General features: G+C 42.3%; 2 protein-coding genes across 8 annotated transcripts in view; one reads left to right on the forward strand and one right to left on the reverse strand.

The window, feature by feature from the left end:
- FAM98B (family with sequence similarity 98 member B) overlaps positions 1–20,570 on the forward strand; it is an 89,831-nt gene that overhangs the window by 47,712 nt on the left and 21,549 nt on the right. Inside the window, exon 10 of one of the 2 annotated variants that reach the window (XM_039534399.1) lies at positions 269–384. The exons of the other annotated variant lie outside the window; for it this stretch is intronic. Within the exon in view, the coding sequence (XP_039390333.1) occupies positions 269–312 (44 nt within the window). The 3' untranslated portion in view covers positions 313–384. Of the gene's footprint in view, positions 1–268; positions 385–20,570 lie in introns of those variants that run through there. 2 annotated transcript variants of the gene reach the window in all.
- The window catches only part of RASGRP1 (RAS guanyl releasing protein 1), an 83,513-nt gene that overhangs the window by 13,626 nt on the left and 49,317 nt on the right, over positions 1–20,570 (reverse strand). For all 6 annotated transcript variants that reach the window (XR_005597533.1, XM_039534393.1, XM_039534392.1 and 3 more), the window contains 8 exons: positions 19,916–20,191; positions 15,165–15,245; positions 12,851–12,955; positions 10,260–10,369; positions 9,176–9,320; positions 8,439–8,475; positions 7,600–7,746; positions 2,511–2,884 (listed from right to left, as the gene is read on the reverse strand). Coding sequence is in view for 5 of the 6 variants with exons in the window: in XM_039534393.1 (XP_039390327.1) it covers positions 2,511–2,884; positions 7,600–7,746; positions 8,439–8,475; positions 9,176–9,320; positions 10,260–10,369; positions 12,851–12,955; positions 15,165–15,245; positions 19,916–20,191 (1,275 nt within the window). In the remaining variant the exon portion in view is untranslated. The remainder of the gene's footprint in view (positions 1–2,510; positions 2,885–7,599; positions 7,747–8,438; positions 8,476–9,175; positions 9,321–10,259; positions 10,370–12,850; positions 12,956–15,164; positions 15,246–19,915; positions 20,192–20,570) is intronic.

Genomic DNA, 20,570 nt, shown 5'->3' on the forward strand with positions numbered 1-20,570 from the left:
TAAGGGCAGGGAACAGGATGGCTAACTGAGCCTTGTACCAGAGAGTAAAAGGTCTTTTGGTATTGAGAGAGACTTCAGCATCTGAGGATTCTTTCGTTGCCGAGGCAGTCAATACTGTTGAAGCTGAAGTGGCCTCTCCTTGTCCTGAGGGAGATGACGAGCTAGTCAGGGTCACTTTCTTGAGCTGATCTATGTTCTTGGCCTTAGAGTTATCAGAATCACAGGGCTCCAGGCTCCTCTTACACACATTTGCTTTATTCCATTCCAGGGAAGGAGAATGGCAGTGTCATCTGGCCCTGGGTCATGTCTTAGATCTACCATGTCTGGTAGTGTCACTACCTGGGTCCTGAACTGGAGCTGACGTCCCAAGGATGGCACTGATCTTGAGGCTTTTTCTTGGGACCACCAGGAGCTGGAGTGGTCTCCAAAGCACTGTGGGAGTGTGACATCTGGCTCTGGGGATGTTATTTTGGGTCCAGGGAAGGCCTCTCAGGATCTGAGGTACCCCTAATGGACTTTTATTACAGCTACAGTTTTAGGTAAGATTCCTTCAGTTTTCTGGTCTGAGTAGACAAGGATGTGCACATTGAACAATAATTGAGAATATATGATTCCCCCAAGCACACAAGACATCTGCTGTGGGTCATCAGCTAAGCGTGTGGGGGCAAGAGTAGGAATCAGCCTGTTGCAGAAAGGGTAGAACTCGAGCGCTGAGGGTTTGGAGTCTATCATGGGGTGGTAAGGCACAAACATCTAAGAACATTCCCTGAGACAAAAGGGGAATGGAAAGCTGCCAAATGGGCAGAAAAACTATTAACTAAATCTATATATGCAATTATTAACAAAAACCAGTTGTTGTAAGTGAAAGGAGGAAGCCACAGTTCCCACCTTACTGCCCATACTGAGTTTTTGTGGCCATTTATGCCTTAGGATTGTGGGGAGCACAAGCACGTATTGGGCACAGGTGTGGCCCCAATGGACATTGCTTACCAGAAAGTTTGAAACTCATGTTCATGGAACACATGTGCACCAATAACAGCGGGATCCACACAGACAAGGATTTGAAGAACTGTTTCTTACTATGTGTTTTGTACAGTGCTTAGAACAATGCCCCAACCTAGGTTCGGGCTTCTAGGTAGTTATTTTACAATTGTTAATATTAGATTTTACAGTTCCTCATTGCTGACTGTCTGGTTTGTCCATTTTACTCTATTGAATGATTTTCATTTCTATAAAGTTCTATTTGTCGCTCTTCTCGGTTTATTCTCGGCTACTATCTGTGCCCTCCCTTATCATGAATTCCATGCTATTTTGTTCTCTTATTTACATTTCTTTGGGGGTATTTTTTTCTTATTTTTACCCTCACAATCATGTGCTTGTCATTCCCTTCCAGCTTTCTTATTTCTATTGGCCTTCTTGTTTTCTCCATAGCTGACTAAGCCCACACATTCAATGTCTTTCTTTCTGTATATTCACTTCAATTTCATTGGTTCCAGCTTCTTGTTCTCCAGTGTCATTTCTCTCTCTGTTTGACCACTAAAAATAGACTTTTTTAGGTGTTAAATGCAAAAAACTGTGTTAATGCAACTTCTACACAGTAAAAATCAGAATCAGAAAAGTGTAATATTTCAACAGCAAAGAGAACTTGGCCACATTGTCATTCTAATCAATTTTATGATGTGTACATATTGGAACATAAACTGTTATACACTTGCCTGTTCTTTTAAATAGAAAAATGGGACTAGAATGCTAAATTTTGTTCTGCAGAGTTAGTTATTTATGGAAGCTTTAGCTTCTGTATTTCTTTAGTTATATAATTAACTGTATCACCTTGAAGTTGCATTCAGAGTTTTTTTTGGGGGAGGCTTTAACTTCCTATGGATTTTTTTTTAAGAAATGGAAGACGTGAAACACATTATAATATTTAATGATCCCATTTAGATTTTGAAGTTCACATCTTTCTCATGGTAAAGTCTGGTTTTGTTAGTGCTACTATTTAGCTAGAGAGAATTTGGGGCAAGGCAGGGTTAACCTGGCATCAGCATAGTGGCTTACAGTTTAATGGCAACATCTTCACTGTGGAAACTAATTTGCAAACTATTGCCCCCATCTGGAGTGTCCCTAAAATTGATGACTAGACTTATGGGGTAAAATTCTGGCGCCAGTGACTTCAATGAGGCCAGGATTTCACCTATGGATTTTAAGGCTGGAAGGTATCATTGTGATCATTTAGTCTGACTTCCTGCATAAGAAAGGCCTAATAATTTCTGCATCAAGCCCAATAGCTAATGCTTGAACTAATGCATGTCTTTTAGAAATCTATCCAGTCTTGATTTAAAGTTTTCAAAGGATGGAGACTCTACAAATATCCCTTATTAATTGTTCCAGTAATGAATTACCCTGGCAGTGCAAAGGGCCCTTGAAGTGACAGTAGATTGTTAAATCAACTTTAAGGCCTCTTTACTGTGCCACTGTAGTGTAAAGGAGAATGGGGTCCATTGTGAAAGTACCTGCTCCACTTCCTGGTACGAGGGTTTATAGATGCGCTGCTCATCCTTTCGTTTCTGACTTGAGTCTTTGTTTTCCCATTTTACATAAGCCTTTTTGCGGCTTAGAACTGGGCTTGGGCATGGAGATGGTGTTGCGGGCTGTAGATAAATATTTTCCGATGACATCCCATGCTCCTTCTCCATCTGCCTACTGGGTACAGCGCTATTTGCCAGTGCTGGCTCAGTCTGTGTGCTCTTTTCAAGAACAGCTGGCTTCACTCTCACTGAGATTTTTTGGGACGAGACACCCATAAGCATAATTGTTCGGTCCTTGCTCTCTTCATTGTGTTCAGCCACTTCTCCATTAGGAAATGTAAAGGGGCCTTCCTCCTGCCCTACAGAACAGAAACAACAAACTGAGTTAACTGGAGACCTGCATTGGGAAGGAAGATATATAGCCATAATCATTCAGGGTGCTTTTTAAAACAATGTACTATGCAATATTTAATCTGAAATGGTGTTTATATTCACATCTCTCTGAATTTGGCCTAGTAGCACAGGCTCTTAAACTTTTTCCAGAGTGTGGACACCTCCCCTCCGATTCACAATCCCATAAAATCCCTGAGCAACTGCAACAATTACTTACATGGAAAAGTATTATTAGGACAGTATTACTGTACATTTAGCTGTCTTTAAGAAGTGTAACAAAAGTGTAAAACTGGAAGGGACCTCAATAGGTCATCTAGTCCTCTCCCATGCACTCAAGGCAGGACTAAGTAATAATTAGACCATTCCTGACAAATGTTTGTCTAACTTGGTCTTAAAAACCTCCTATGATGGAGATTCCACAATCTCCCTAGGCAATTTATTCCAGTGCTTAACCTCCCTGGCGGTTAGGAAGTTTCTCCTAATATCCAACCTAAACCTCCCTTGCTGCAGTTTAAGCCCATTGCTTCTTGTCCTATCCTCAGAGGTTAACAAGAACATTTTTTCACTCTCCTTCTTGTAACAACCTTTTATGTACCATGAATGAAAATGAAATAATACAGACTAGAGAACTTCCTCCTAGTAATTCCTACAGCAGATTTTTTAGAAAAACATCCAATCTTGATTTTAAAGTTACCACTGATGGAGAATGGTAAATTGTTCCAATGGTTAATTACCCTCACTATTAAAAGCATACACCTTACTTCCCGTCTGAATTTGTCAAACTTCAACTGCCAGCCATTCAATCATGTTATACTTCGTTTGCTTGACTGAAGAGCCCATTATTAAATATTTGTTCTCCATGTAGGTACTTAGAGAGCATAATCAAGTCACCTCTTAGCCTTCTCTTTGTTAAGCTAAGTAGATTGAGCTCTTTGCATCTGCCACTGCAAGGATATTTTCTACTCTTTTAATTATTCTCTGGGCTCTTCTCTGAACCCTCTCCAATTTATCAACATCCTTCTTGAATTGTTGACTCCAGAACTGGACACAGTATTCCAGCAGTGGTCACACCAGTGCCAAATACAAAGGTAAAACAACCTCTCTACACCTTTACATACCCTTCCTTTCCCCCGGCCTTAGAGAAAAATCACAATTTTTTTGTGTTAGCTTACGCCTCTAAAACCGGTGCAATTAAATACTTCAGTGTGCAATGTCTTTCATGTAAGTGATCCCAAAATGGTTTGCGAGTTAAACAGCAGTTACAAAATGAAAGCAACAAATTAAAGCAGATGGAATGAGAAATGGAGAGGTAAGGGTGTGACTCTAAGAGCTCCTTCACGCCAGCTGGCAAAGGGCTCACTGTTCTGTAACAGCAACTCCTGCTGGGCCTGCTAAACTCACTTATACCTAAGATGTTGCTGTCATGGCATTTATCAGTAAAGCACATTGTGTGAGATCTTAAATGAAAACCAGTATCTTGCTGATCATTAATATTGTTGTGATATCTATGTACTGATTATATGATGTAAAAAATTGTGTCCTTGTGGTTTGTATCAAGGTGTTATTCCCCAGCAGAAGTGAAGAACTGGTTTCGCCAGGCAAAGGCATGTATGTTCACAAGTCTGCCTAGGTTAATATGTAGATTAAGCACTGTAAACCAAACACAATGGGAGCTACATTTGCATTTCAAATCAGCAGGAGGATCTGAAGACAACTTGGAGGCTGCACAATGGGGTTGAGGGGGAAGAGAGGAGGCAGCAATCCTGACTGTGGGGTCAAAACAATGAGTTTGGCTTTTTGCTTCTCCTTTTATTTCTCATTTTGGTATCTCCTTACTTGAAGGGTGTGGCGATAGTTATGAAAACTTGGGTCCTAGTTTTGACTGAGCACCAGCAGCTCTCTCATAACTGAATCCTTGGGAGAAGATCTACTTTATAAAACAGGAACGGTAACCATTAATAAGTGTAGACCTTGGCTTTCATTTTATGGGTTTTTTTATTTGTGTAATCAGTTCTGTTTCCACTCATTATCCTTTATCAATATCTCTTAAATCATAATCTTTGTTAATAAGCATATAAGTAGATTACAGTGCTGTGGTGTTGTAAAAGGATCAGATCCTGAGACGTACCAGCCAAGCTGTGTGTACATTGTTTCTTTGGGGACAGCTTACCTGGTAATTATTGTGAGTGTCCAGTGAGAGGGACTGGATACTGCATGGAGCACTCCGAGGACTCGGGGGACTCGGGGGTTAGCCCTAGTTGGCACAGAGAAGGTGAGCTCTGTGGAGACTGGGAAATCAGTGATTGTGGGACCTGAAGCTGTTGGTTTCAGGCAGGGTTGCTAACTTTCTTACTGAACATCCCTTGCCCCGTTCCTTCTCCGAGGCCCGGCCCCATTCATCTCCCCTCCCTCCGTCGCTTGCTCTTCCCCGCCCTCATTCCCTCATTCTCACCGGGCTGGGGAGGGTCCCTTTTCGACCAGGTGTTCGGTTGAAAATTGGATACCTTGCAACCCAAGTCTGACAGCAGTAACTATGTAGGGCAAGCACTTGAGGTGACAAAGAGAGACAATTTGAGAACTTTTAAATGAACGGGGAGTCAGTGGAGCTAACGAAGGATGCAGCTGTGGCGAGATGGATGGCCATATCTGCATGTGTTACAGCCCTCCATGTTCTGGAGTCTGGAAAGAGAGATGGGCCTGAGGGAGGCCACAGAGCAGGTCAGTGCAAGCAGTCTGATAGCTTCCAGGGCCAGAAGGGACCCCTCTGATCATCTAGCCTGCCCTCCTTTATAACAGGCCATAGAACTTCCCAAAAATAATTCCTAGTAAATATTGTTTAGATAAACCTCCAGCCTTGGTTTAAAGATTGCTAGCGATGGAGAATCCACCACGACCCTTAGTAAACAGTTCCAATGGTTAATTACCAGCACTATGAAACATTTACATTTTATATGGAGGCCTGAGTGAGAACTCCACCATCAGAGCAGTTGAGGCTGGGGGTGTGGTTACAGGCAGGTTTACAGACAGAGGCGATGCGCAAAGAGCAGGAGAGCTCAAAGATGAGGAGAGTGAATATCTTGGGGAAATCTGAGTCAAAAAGAAATAGCCTCATTCAAGAGAGAGTCTCATTCAAGAGAAACACTTCTTCTTTTGGATGCTTAACTGATTAAATCTGAGATTAAGCCATGTTTCCTTGCTTGAGACAGGCAGGAAAGAATGAACAGTTAGTAAAAATCTGTACAACTGAGGGCTTGGCTACACTTACAAATTTGCAGCGCTGCAGCAGGGTGTGAAAACACACCCTCTCCAGTGCTGCAAATTGCGGCGCTGCAAAGCGCCAGTGTGGTCAAAGCCCCAGCGCTGGGAGCCCGGCTCCCAGCGCTGTCCGTTATTCCCCACAGGGAGGCTAACCCCCGAGTACGGTCAGCGCTGGGAGAGCTCTCTCCCAGCGCTGGCGCTTTGACTACACTTAGCGCTTCAAAGCGCTGCCGCGGCAGCGCTTTGAAGCGCTAAGTGTAGCCACAGCCTGAGTGTTAATGTACGGGGGTTGGTTAAGGTGACCAAGAGGAAGTTTGAAATCACCTAGAGACATGAAGAAAAGAATGTAATTATGGCTCTTAATTTTCTTGGTGCACATGAAATGTACACGAGTTGATTTTAGAAACCCAGAAGCGAAATTTGAATTTAACCCTGAGCCACTTATTTAATACTGCAATTGCTTCCTGCCAAATGGTAGAAACTAGAGCACACTGCAATCTGCTCGTCACAAGGTGGCACAATTAGTTAACACATCAGCCTTTCACTGCTAGACAGCTGGGCTCAGATGCTCTGAGTCACAGCTGAGAAAAGTTGGGCAGCATCCTGGCTCAGCTCTTGTGGGAATTTGTGCATGTCATACAATTTCACACAACTGGAGGTCTCTGCTCAGGAAATGACCCGGACTGAAATAATTAGCAATATTGTGAGCAGGAGAGGGATAGTGGTGGGTGCACCCAGAGCTAGGTTTACTTATGTCTGGCTCTGGCCGTAGTCAATATGTTGTTAATGAATTCTAGTGTTTATTAACTAATGCTATTCAATCATAGGCAGCGAGTATAAGCCTTCCCTGGCACAGATGCCTGGGCCGTGGTGGCCCCACTCTGCCTCTTCCCATTCCTGCTCTTCCCCAAGGCCCCCACCACTGTCGGCTGAGTCTCTCCTCTCCTCCACTCTACCCTGCCTCTCCACAGATCCTCACTGCTTGCCATGTCCCTCCTCTCCTCCGCCCCCATCTTCCCTGTGAGGCTGCCCATGCACCTGCTGCATCCCTCCTCTCCTCCACCCCCTCCCCGCAAGACTCACCCACCTGCCGCTCGCTGTGTCCCTCCTCACCCCCCCCCCATGGAGGAGAGGAGGGATTCAGAGAGCTTGAGTGGGGGGGGGGGGGCTTGGGGGTAAGGAGAGGAGGAATGTGGCAGGTGGTGGGAGCCTCACAAGGGAGGGGGGAGGAGAGGAGGGACGGGTGGGGGGGCCTGGGCAAAGCAGGGGGAGTGTGGGCAGGGCTGTAGGTGGAAGAGGTGGGACAGGGAGCTAGCCTCCCCTAGGGGAAGCTTCACCCACCACCCAGGTATTCAATCAGCATGTTGGGGGAGGGGTCCTATATAGCAGTCACTTTGATCTTAGAGATCTAAACCTTCCTCACCATGGAATTGCTCTTTGACTCCTACAGGGCAGAGGCTAGAAGCGAGGGCTGAGGTCGGGCTGTTATCTGCAGTCATGCTTTTGGATCTTTTCTTGCACTCAAATACAACCAGGTCTTTGCACTGCTTGTGACAGTTCATTCCACAGTCTGTAAACAAATAAAACAAGGTTTGTAACATTTAGTGGTTTTGCTGCAGCATCTGAGATCCGTTCCCACACTGTATTACCTCCCCAGGAAACTGCAGAGGTCTTCTTACATGTTCTACAAGGTATGGTATGAAACCACAAATGGATGGTAAATATATTTAACTGCATCCCTGTGCAATGTACCATTCAAACCACTTTTATACTGAAGATATCCCACTAGCAAACACTCAGCCAAGCACAACACATTACAGTGGTACTGGCCCAGATGCCTACTTAATATCGCATGGTCACATTGTCTTCTCCCATGCAAAAGCCTGCAGGAGCATATTCAGAAGAAGGAGAAAACTGCAAGATTTCCATTGTGGAGCTCCCCAAATGCTTCTGCTGGGGTTTGCCTCCCTGTGAAACAGGAGTGTCCATTACAGATCCTGTGAGGATTTGCAGAGGGCTAGGGCCATCTGTTGTGAGGTCCTATGACCTCAAACTGGCTGAGGGCCAGCTGCCCCTCCTCCAGATCTCAGGCCATGGCTTCCTCTGCCAGCTGACACCCCTGGGATCTGCCTCCTTAGATGTGGGGATTGAAGTGAGGCTATGGAAAAAGTAATGTATCCTCAGGCTACAATCTTATCATTGATTTTGCAGGGCACCTTCACAACTATGCATTAAGTCAACAGAAGAGGAAGTAGTAATTACCTTTGCATCTATATCCTTGTTTAATAACTCCCCAGAGCTGGAATTCAGACCCAAAGGGAAAAAAAGGCATATTTGTGTTAAGATATTTCATTGAATTTTGGCATATCAGATGACCCCCCCCCATGCATAAGTATGTGACAAAAGCCCACCCATTTGTTTTGAAGCCTGATATTTTTTCTTGCCAGTCAATCGTGTCTGATCTGCACAGACGTTCCAGAATTGGAGTAGCAGGGGTCGTACAAGTCACGTCTATTGCGCTTTTGTAAAGCCTAGTCTCTAGCTTGTGACATGCTTTCAGGAGCCATCACTAACCCATATCAGACATCGCCCCATAACAGCATGATGCCGATCCCAGGAATCGGTCACCAGGGAGCAGCGCAGTCAGCTTGCCCCGTCTTCCTTTGCTAAACAGGAAGCAGGCCCAGCTGCTCTCAGTGCTGGGCCAGTCCCAACAAACTCAGGGAGAGGGAGGTGCTGGGCTTTGAACCTCTTGCCTGACAGTGATGTAGCTTGAAACACGGCTGCCTTGGCAGCCAGAAGAACCGAGGCAGAAGGAGCAATGTTAGAGAAGCAAAAACACTAATGAGGAAAAAGGCTCTATTGAAACATGGTCAATAGGACAATTTACATGTTTAATGTTAAGATTTCAATATTAATGATAAATGTTTTCTTACTAGACTGAAGAAACATCGTTATGCTAATAGATGTTAAAGTAATGTACTTAAAAATAAGCTTACAAATCCAGCACAGTTGTCACAGAATGTAGGCTTTAGGTAAGTGGTCTCTTGGAAGTTGTGAGCAAAGCCAAGACCTAATTTAGAATAGATCGAGCTAGCCCTCATAAAGTAAGCTGTTATTTCATCCCTGCTAATCAGACCTTCCCTGCAAATAAATGAGAGAGATGGTTAATTGGGGCTCTGCTTTCCAGCAGCACAAGGAGAGTTAACTACATCTCCCACCCCCACTTCTAACCGCTGTAGATGTCAGAATTATTCAATAATCTGGTCAAGCTGGTCATGGGTTCTACAGAAACTCATTAAATTGCATTTTAATTCATAGATAATACAACTAAACAAAATAGCTTCTTGTGAGATGCAACCTCACAACAGCTTCAGAACACTGTGCAATTATCAAAACAAAGCAACAAAAAAAAATGAAGCAAGGGAATAAATTCCTTCTAACAGGAATTCATACTGTTCTTTACAAACTCTAATGCAGTGTTAAAAAACGTGCTCTCTCTTAGGAGGAAGAAAGATACCAAGGATTTCTGGCAGAGTCAAAATTTTAATTTTCTCTGCTTTCTAATGTTAATCCTTGGCAGGCCAAAGAAACTCCAAATGACCACACCTGCATTTTTCTCTATTTTGAGGAACACTTTTGGCTAACACAGAAATCTGTTGTCATTTGGTCGAAACACAGGCTTCACTCGTCTGCGCCAAACATAATTTATTTCTCTATGTGGTCTTTAACAACGACAACAACAAAAGCCTGTTCTGAGACAGTTTTTCACCTTAGAAAAATGTTCAATACAGTTAATGTTACTGAATATAATTCAACAAAATATTCTTTGGAGAAAATTGAAGTGTAATATCTTAATCGGTCTAAGCAGAATATTGGAGTCTCACAAGAGACAACGGTTTGATTTTGTTGCAGGTGGGCGAGGTCATTTGCAACTAACTCAGAAGGTGCTTTTGTGAGTTACATTTCCACTTTCATTTTGGCAGAGGGAAGGGTGGTTTTAACATCTCTTATGACAACAACTATCTGTTACGAAGCTCACATGTAGAAACAGATGTAAAAATGAGGTTCACAGACACACACCTGTCCTTGTCCATGACACAAAATGAGAATGGAAAGCTGGCTGCAATCTTTTCAAATTCTTCCTGAGAAATGTATCCATCCTGATCATGGTCATAATTTTTGAAGACAGACTGGATAAGATGATAATAGAGGAAATTATAATGAAGTTGGACAAATTACTTATCACCTTTTTTTGGAAAAAAATTAAGTTCAAAACACATTAGCATCCCAGACAAAAACACGTATTGCTTTTCAGTCATTCAGTGTAAAATAAACTTTAATGGTTTTCTTTAAAACAGTGCAAAGGACCTTTCTCGCTGCCTGCCCTGCTTAAGTCTATAGACCCATCGTACATTCTGGACTGATGTCAACACCTAAAGATAAATTCTAAATAACATGGACCAAATTCTGTATTGCTCCATAGTGTGTGCAACCCCACTACTTAGGTATGGTGGCACTTCCCTTCCCCAGATCCCTTTGTTTTTCACACTCAGCCCCTTTCCCCCTCTCTAAGCCACTATGGCCAGGTCTACACACACAGGTTGTGCCAATGTAGCCCTCTTGATTAAAGTGGGAGTAGGCGCGTGCACACGCCATCTCCCAAACTAGATCTTTGTAGTTAAACCAGAATAGTTGCCCAGCTTATTTCATCAGTGCAGCTCTACGTTGGAGGGCATGTTAAATCAATGGAGTAGCACTGTAGACACATGCTTTCATTAGTGTAGCGACATCAGTTCAAGTAATCCTCCCTCTTCTAGCCTACACTGCAGCAGTGACTGATGCACTGAGCTGTGGTGACCTTTCTTCACTCCTGATCTAGCCATCAGCTTGTCCCAAAGTCACTCGGCTTTTAAGACGTTTTACAAACTCCCAAGAGCCCCATTTGCAAGCCACTAGAACGCCAAACCTTTCAGAGCATTCTTGGGTTCATCAAAGGGGCTATACTGCCTAGCACATTTGCCTAGACCTGACGGTAGAGAATTTACTTCCTTCCTCTTTGGGCAAGAAGCATGCGTAAACAGAGCTCAGAAACTCTCATCCAAAACAAGGTCGTCTGCCAGTACCTGTCATACAAGAGGGTAGTTCTGAGCTCAGGAGCTTCCTTCCGATTCTCAGTGCCTGCTGCTTTTGTTATTTGAAACCAGGCAGAAACAGCTATGGGGGAGGGCAGAAGTGTCCTTCCCTTCTCTATATCCCTATAGCTCCACTACAAACACTATTGACCATTTCCCCTGCTTTCTCTGCTTGGTGTTTTCTGCCTTCTCCCACACATCACCACCTGCCACACTCTCAGTTTGGGCTCCCAGGCCCCCACTGCCTCTCTGTCTCCTAGTTCCCTCCTTAAAAATGTTCACTATAATCTGCTCTGTGCCAACAAGGCTGTGCAACCCCAGTTGTGTCTGCACTTGTGCAAGAGCAATGGTGTGAATACACTCAAAATACTTGGATCGATTTAACTACTCCAATATAACTTGCACCTGCACAACCTCTATGTGTAGACAAGCCAAAAGTTACTTTCTCTCTTGTAGGCCCTCAACTCAGCAAAGTACTTAAGCATATGCTTAAGTCTGAGCTCAGGGGCAGTCCCAGTGACATTAGTGGGACTGCCCACATACTTAAGTACCTGGCTGAATTAAGGCCACTTCTGCAACCCTTGAGTAGCACCATTAAAGTTGATGTGACTGCTTGCATCTATTAAGTATATAAGGGTTGCAGAATCAGGTCCTAAATCTTAACTTTAAAAGTTCCTCTAGCTCATAACAAATTCTTGTTATCAAGCAATTTGTGAAAACACATGTGAAACACTGGCAGGGGCCAGGGGTCTTGAATCCTGGTCTATAGGGCTCATTGGAGCGATCAGGTTCCACCCCGTCCTTCAGAGCCCTACTAACTGTTGTCAGAATCGAAGCTGAACCCCGACAGAGTGCCCCAGTCCTGGAAGCTTGATCCGTCCAAAGTCCTATTTAAACCCAGCACAGGAACAGGAAGTTGTTTATACAACTGGGATCCACCTTGCTATGGACTGTGTGCTTCTGCTCTTCTGGTAGCCTGACCTGGCCCAACTCTGGTTCCTGATCTGTGGTTTGGCTCTCAAGCTTGTCTCCCGACCCTACTTGCCTCCTGACATTTGACTCCCAGTTCGCCGTCTGGCCTGTCTCAGACTCTGACTTTCTGGTATGTGACCTGGCCTGATTCTTGCTTTGACCACTAGGTCAGACCGCCCATGTCCCAGTTGCGACAAACACACTGTATCAAAACAAACTTTAGCAAAGAATGAATGTGTGCTGCAGTTTAAGTAGCAGTGCAGTTAGCTGATACCCCTGATGAGACTATAACTACTATAATAAAATTACATAACATGCATCTGATGAAGTGGGTATTCACCCACGAAAGTTCATGCTCCAATATGTTTGTTAGTCTATAAGGTGCCACAGGACTCTTTGCCACTTATAATAAAATTGTGCTTTCAAAAAATGCAATGTTTTTAACATTGTTTACAAATAGACTCAGCACAGTTTTGAAGATGTCTGGTTTTCAGTATGCAGCTTCTCATTACATATACTATCATATACAGGATGTAATCAAACATACTTGGTAAAATGGCCACTTACATCCACCATTCTCTGAACGTGCTTGCTGATTGTCTTTGGATCAGGTTTTGGAGCTATGCCTGAGGCCCAGTCTGCAACTACCGGTGGTTTGGAAGGTGTCAAAGGCTAAAATGAACATTATAGAAACTTATTACCATCTCATCAAGTATTGTCAATACACAAGTTCTTTCCTTTGTCTAACAGAAGAATAAGAATGGCTAGCCAGGAGCAGAGGCCTACTGGGTCCAGTATCCTCTCTCTGACAGTGGTAAGTACTAGATACTTGAGAGGAAGGTCTTCACTGAGCTGTCCACAGTTATTACAGTTAATTCAGAGCCCAATAAGGTGGGTGAGGAGTTCAAATTATTCCTGCCAAGGTGCAGTTCTTTGCTGTTTTTCCCCCCAACACAAACTAATCCACTACTGCTGCAATTCCTTACATGGATTTTTTCAGTCTTGACTAGTCTAAAAAACTGTGTCATCTGCAAATGTTGCTAGTTCATTTTTCACTCCCTGCTCCAGCTCAGTGAGTATATATTGCATTACACCTGTCGTAGTATGGAGCCTGTGGCATCCTGTTAAACTACTGACCATTTAACTCCTTTTTTCTATCCGAGTTTCTGCTTCCTGACAAAACTATGTATCCCACCCCATGACTATTGAATTTACTTACTAGCCTTTTGTGAAGGACTTTGTCAAAGGCTGTCAGTGAGACACAATTTTCCTTTATAACGGCTGGTTAGTCTCTATGATATCATGAACACTTTTAATTATTATTGTTTCAACCTATTTACCAAGAACAGCAGTAATTTCACCATTGCTACTACATTCAGTCCTATGCATTTTGATTAACAGGAGATCAGTTTTATGCAATGTAAGGGTGACCTTAAAAGCCCCTCAATGCATAATGGCAAAGAGATCACTGTCATATAACAGCAACTGCTATCAGGCCTGACAAACTTACACCTAACATATTGCTGTCACCGTACTTATTTGTAAAGAATATATATTGTAAGGTGTCAGTTGAAAAAACTTATATCACACTGGTCATCACAATCACTGTGATGTATGTGTGGGGACACAGTTGAGTGTATATTTCCTAGACAATGGAATGTTGATTTATCTGTCTGCCTAGGTCTCAGATGTCAAATTGAGCATGCTAAAAGAAACACAAAGCAAGCATATTAAGTCAACAGGAAAAGCAAATTAACACAAGGATGAGAAAACAGCATAGATAACATGGCGTCTGCATGCCAGCAGGGGAGAACTTTGGCTGGGGGCACATGGCAAAAGAATACTTTTCAAATGTTTTCTGGACTATAAGAAGGGGGAAAGAACCCCGTGGGAATTCATCACTGAGGGAACAAAGAGGCCAGTGCCTTTTGGACCCATGGATTCTCAGCTTGTGATGCTGAGAGGTGCCTTTAGGTGAGAAACATAGACGAGGATTGTAGCCTGTCAAGTTAAATTTTAGTCACCATAAAGTGTTATACTTTCGTTTGTAACCATTTTCTGTTTCTATTATCTTTGCATAGTCTCATTTAAATCTCTTCACTTTTAATAAACTTATTCTTGATTTTACTGTAACTTCATCTCAGGATTGTAATATTACAGTAAAGTGTGACTCCTCAGCGGAGCGAACAAGCTTTTGTGAATGTCTGGTGACAGGGACTGGATACTACAAAGGGAAGGCTCTTCCGGGGGGTTGGGCACTGGGGTGCACCAAGTGTTACCTGCAAGGCAAAGTAAGGGCTGGCAGAGTCCTAAGGCGTTTGTTCGGCTGGCTAACCAACTGGGGTGGCAGGATGTTGTCAGTTGGTTTAGCATCAGCAAATCTCTCTTTTGTAAAGGCAGAGGGCTAACAAGGTGACTTACAGTTCTGGACGCCCTGAGAGTGTGTCACAGTAAGCAGCTTTCTTTTCCGTGTTTATAAAAACATTTGAAAAAATAAATTATTATAAAAATGCCTTGGGGCAGATTATTGGAATTGTCAGACGCCTGTTGCTTTATTGGAATTAGGGTTGACAGTCAATGGGGCAACTCATGGGCCTGATTTCTCCACTCATGCGGATATAAATCAGGAGTAACTCCATATATTTCAAATACATAATCGAAATAAATGCAGTTACACTGGTATCATAAGAGTGAGAGGAGAAGCAGGCCCATATATAGAGTTGTTATTTCTATTGTGCTTCACTAACATGTTTGTAACAACGATATACCACAAACACGTCAGTGTCTTTAATGAGCTGTAGCCTAAACCAAAGTGTCTACTAGAGATGAAATTTATATTGTTGTTAAACCATTTTTGTTAAGGTTCTGGAAAGGCTCTTACTGCAGCTCGGTGGCTTCTTGGCTCTCGTGCGTATGATAGTTCATATATTTCATCTTCAGTGTAGTAAAGATCAAGTGACAGCTGAAAAACACAGAACTGTATTAGTCTCTAAGCGGCTGCTGGTATTCCGTGGATTTACTTGTTTCTGGTGCACATGCAATTTGCTGGTGAATTAATTGTTAATTAAGGCTGTGCTACAAAACCATGCATTTAGGGGAACACTCATTCAAAGCCTGGGTGCTGATAGCAATTTGAAATAGGCACATTTCCAAATGCCAATCTGTTGTTCCCATCGCCTGAGAAATGGACGCAAGTACAATCAGATATCTGCATCTAGCAGTGTGAGTTAATAAGTGACCCAATAACAGTCTGTTGTCCCCATGACATTACAATGGGGGTTCTATCACATCCACAAGAGATGTCTGCCTGTGTGCACTTATGACTCAAAATCTATTTTGGTAGATTTGTCTTTAATAGCTGCCCAAGAAGTTTAGGGAAAAATTAGGTTTCTGTGCAACAAAATTGCTTTTCAATGTTTTAATTATTTAGAATTCATTTCAGTATAGATTTTATTCAAGCATGCCACACACAAATGTAACTGTAAAGAGAAAAGTAGTCTAACTAGCCTCTCTGAATTGACATGGCTCTTAGAGTTCAGTGACCCCTTCTCCCACCTCCTCCCACTCCCGCACAAAGAGAAAAGTTATCGAAGCTGTACAGGTCATTTTAGCACTATCGCGATATCCACAAATTCAAGGAAGTTGTTCCCAAGAACTATTGAGTTTCTTGCTGAGTTGGTTATTTGTAGATGTGGTATGGTATCTCTTTTGGTTTCCATATGCTCAGCAGAGTCCGGGAAGCCATTTTTAATTGGTTTCTCAAAGGGAAACCTATGAGTGGCCTTTTAAAGTCAGAAAAATTCTTAACCTCACTCGATAAATCTGTATCCGGCAGACAGTAGCTTAGAACATTTTATACTATTATAATTCCAACAACTACACAGAAGTGCTTTTATTGCTTGATACTTCTCATATGCTACTGCATTTTTACAAGGAAAATAAGTGGTCTCCACTCCACTGTAGTCTTACCATATGGAGTTCCTATGGTTATTATTGCCCAGACACTGCGTTATTTGTTTCGCTATATCTGAGATTTTGAGCCTCACATTATTACACTACCTTTTACAAAGAAATAATCTCTTTGGAAAGACCAAAATTCTGTTGTTGCATTGCACAAAGGCCAACTGTCAGTTCTGTGTATTTCTGGAAGAGTCCTCCACTCCCAGGGGTGCTGATCTTGTCAAAGAGAAAGGGGCTTAAGGAAGAAGATTGGAAAGAAGCTGAGCAAAAGACCATTTGGCAGGGCTACAGGAAGACTGAGCGAGCCCCTTCAATAGAGGGAAGAAGTGTCCACTCAGACCCTGATGAAGAAGCTGTAGCCTAGTGTGTCTGGGTTTTTCCTTCTTTTTGACTATTTTTGTGGACCCTGAAAGGTGGTAATTTTTTGGGTCATCTGGAGGGCTAACCCAACCAACAGGGGACACTGGGATGCAGACCAAATCTGATAATGGTGGAAGCTGAATTGCACCATCATAGCCCTCAAACAGCATCGATCCATCACTGGACATGGAGAACCCATCACAGGAGCTGAAGGAGGCGGCATATAGCTTCATTGCTATTACTCTTCACCTCAGTCTATGCTGTCAGCCTGAAATCTGCTGTTTCAACATCTTGAATTCATCAAACCCAGCTGGGATCATAAACAGTGGGTAAGTACATGCAAGAGCCAGAAGATGGGTTGCTTATTCATAGTGAGAATCCTGGTGCTACCACCATTAATTTTAGAAAGGGGCTGTTATTGCACCTGGATGAGAGAGAATTTTTTTTAAAAAAAAGCTTGCCTACACCCCCTTTTGCCTTGGTTTCTGCAAATACTCCAGCAAATAAGCTTAGTGGCAGGAAGTTCTTGCAAATAACTAATTCTCAGCTGATATTAGATAGTTTTCACAGGAAGTGAATTCGGAACTCTTGCATACAAATATTCACACTAGAAAGCTGATTCTAGGAGCTGTGCTTATGTAAGCCACAAAGGAATGCCTGTACAGATCATCCTCTGTATCCAATCGAGAGCTTCAGCTCAAGCTACAGTAGCTCATGCCCTTAGCTCTAGAGTTCCTCAGGTCAATTCCTGCTGTACCAGCCAAGATGGCATCTCTCATACTTGTATAAGCAGGGCCCAGAAATATAGCATGTGACACGTCCAAACAAAACTGAACAAGGCCACTCAAGTTTCTGATTTCAAATATATGCAAAAAACCACTTGAACAACCTACAGATCAAGAATTATTATTGCAGAAGTTGTAATGATAATTTCAAATAACCAATAAATCTTAAACTGGTTTCTGGCAATTCAAAAAACAAGCTAATTTTGTCAAATAATATTTTCATTATGAATTAATCACTCCTCCCTGCAATTACCACCACCTCTTCACACTGACATGTCTGCTGATGCAAAAGCAGGTGACTAAAGACAATAGGAAGGAGTAGGATGGAGACTGATGTGAGCCTGGGGGAGGAATAGGCTAACCCCAGGCCCTGGAATGCCAGAGAGAATCTACTATTGTAAAGTCTTACAGCAAACCCAGAGTAATGTACATCTGATACAGTCACAAAACACCCCCCATTTTCAAGGCTTTGCACTGAAATTGTGAATGGCTGCAGTTGTATATATTTCTAATGTGTACAATTATTTTTGCTAAAATGTTATGGAAAATAAGAAAGTTTAGGAACATAAAATCACTTTAAACAAGGTATTAAAAGCATTTTTTGTTTTGGGGTTTTTTTTTTAGGGGTGGGGCTAGGGGAAATTCAGTACTTAGCAAGGCTCTGTAGGAAAACCTGACTGACTATGGCCCTGATTCAGTAACACAGGTGTTTTACTTCAAGCACATGGGTAGTCCCAGTGGTAGAGCTACTTATGTGCTTAAAGTTAAGTATGTATTTAATTGCTTTGCTGAAACAGGGTCTGTAAGCTGGAAGCAAAACTGGCCCATCTTGTTAAATTGCAACCTGCTAAAAATAAACAGCACAACCTGGGAAAAGTAAGTACATATTAATAATTCTTCATAGTTTGATAACACTCTAGGAGCAACTTGAATCGTAGGACTGGAAGGGACCTTAGGAGGTCATCTAGTCCAGTCCCCTGCACTCATGGCAGGACTAAGAATTATCTACACCAGGGGTCGGCAACCTTTCAGAAGTGGTGTGCCAAGTCTTCATTTATTCATTCTAATTTAAGGTTTCACGTGCCAGTAATACATTTTAACGTTTTTAGGTCTCTTTCTATAAGTCTATAATATATAACTATACTATTGTTGTATGTAAAGTAAATAAGGTTTTTTAAATGTTTAAGAAGCTTCAATTAAATTAAAATGCAGAGCCCCCGGACTGGTGGCCAGGACCCAGGCAGTGAGAGTGCCACTGAAAATCAGCCTTTGGCATGCGTGCCATAGGTTGCCTACCCCTGATCTCGACCATCCCTGACAAGTCTTTGTCTAACCTGCTCCAATGATGGAGATTTCACAACCTTCCTAGGCAATTTATTCCCGTACTTATTTACCCTGACAGCTAGGAAGTTTTTCCTAATGTCCAACCTAAACTGCCCTTGCTGCAATTTAAGCCCATTGCTTCTTGTCCTATCCTCAGAGATTAAGGAGAACCATTTTTCTCCATCCTCCTTGTAACAATCTTTTATGTATTTGAAAACTGTTATCATGTCCCCCCTCAATCGTCTCTTCTCCAACTAAACAAACCCAATTTCTAAAATCTTCCCATATAGGTCATGTTTTCTAGACCTTTAATCTTTGACTAAAACAATGATATTGAGACACATGCACATCTCTTATTTAATGTGGATAGCATCCCTGCAGAACTAGTAACATTGTCCTGGCAGAGATATTCCAGGAAGAACCACCATAAACACAAGAACAACAAGGAGTCTGGTGGCACCTTAAAGACTAACAGATTTATTTGGGCATAAGCTTTCGTGGGTAAAAAAAAATCACTTCTTCAGATATTGAAGAAGTGGTTTTTTACCCACGAAAGCTTATGCCCAAATAAGCTGTTATCTGTTAAGTCTTTAAGGTGCCACCAGACTGTTTTTTGTGGATACAGACTAACACAGCTACCCCGGTACATAAACGCAAGCTAATTCCAGGCAATCTTTGCTGGTACCATACAGCAGCTTCACAAAGTAAAGTAAAATATTCCTCAGAACTGAGGTACCTTTATCCCAATAGCATCTTATGATGCCTCTTCCTTTTCATGTTGAAGCACACAGCAGCTACTATCAGTAACAGGCACAGCAAACCCCTCCAGCATACCTGGAGACTTTTATAAGACCTTCTATCTCTCCAAGTGTATCCAGGGAGTAAAGGCAGCTCTGCCCCTAGTTAGTGCCTCTTTAGTGAAAGTGAGGCAGTGCTTGCCAACGTAGGAGAGCACAGACAAATGTCTTAATTCCTTCCTATAAAAATAACCCCCAGGAAACTACCAAACAGCTTGTATTATCAACTACCTTTTCTTACAGCCCATGTCCTCATCGGGACTACTGTGTAACCCCTACTGTACCCTAAAAACCTTACTTTTTTTTCATATTAGCTGTAGAAAAGTATGTATTTAGGTTTAAACACTTGAGAAATGCATGAAAAGCAGTTCGAAATAGGCAGTGTTTCTGTGATCTTACAGACCTACCGTGAGCAGATGTACAAGATCCTTATTAGCTTCTAAGGGAGGTGCCAACTCCTGGAGTTGTATCAGTTCATTTATATGGTTATACAGAGACTGTAGTTTATGCACATTAATTTTTTGGTCCTCTAAGTAATTTGGCATGGCCTCATAAAGGGAGATCAGGTCTTTCAAGTGGACCCCAAGGATTGGGATCTTAAAGTTAGTGCACTCATTGTAAGCACGTCGATAATTGTCATAGTTCCTATAAGATGAGAGCAGTTCTGTCATTTCATTAAACACCTAAAGAAAATAAACAAAATAGTAAAATTAATCATATTTTCTGTGTTCATGATTTTGTTCATGTGAACATATTTGTCTCTTCAGATGGTATAGAGACAGCCCATGTTATTTTTCACTGACATGTCTTTATCCTCCAGAAAGCCAAGCCAAGATTTACAAAACAAAACAAAGTAACCCTACAGGTCTAAATCTTCTGGCTTCAAATGAAACCTAGTTTACAACTGCTTACACATTTAATAATAATTTAAAAAGCAATCCACCAATATTTTCAGCTTCCAAACCACTTAAACCCCCAGATTTTAGCTTCACAAATTAAGATGATTTTAAATTAGGTATCCTTAAAAATACAGCCTCAAGTCACCAATTCCCCATCTTCCCT

The sequence above is a fragment of the Mauremys reevesii genome, linkage group 4 (assembly GCF_016161935.1).
Source record: "Mauremys reevesii isolate NIE-2019 linkage group 4, ASM1616193v1, whole genome shotgun sequence".
Lineage (NCBI taxonomy): Eukaryota > Metazoa > Chordata > Testudines > Geoemydidae > Mauremys > Mauremys reevesii.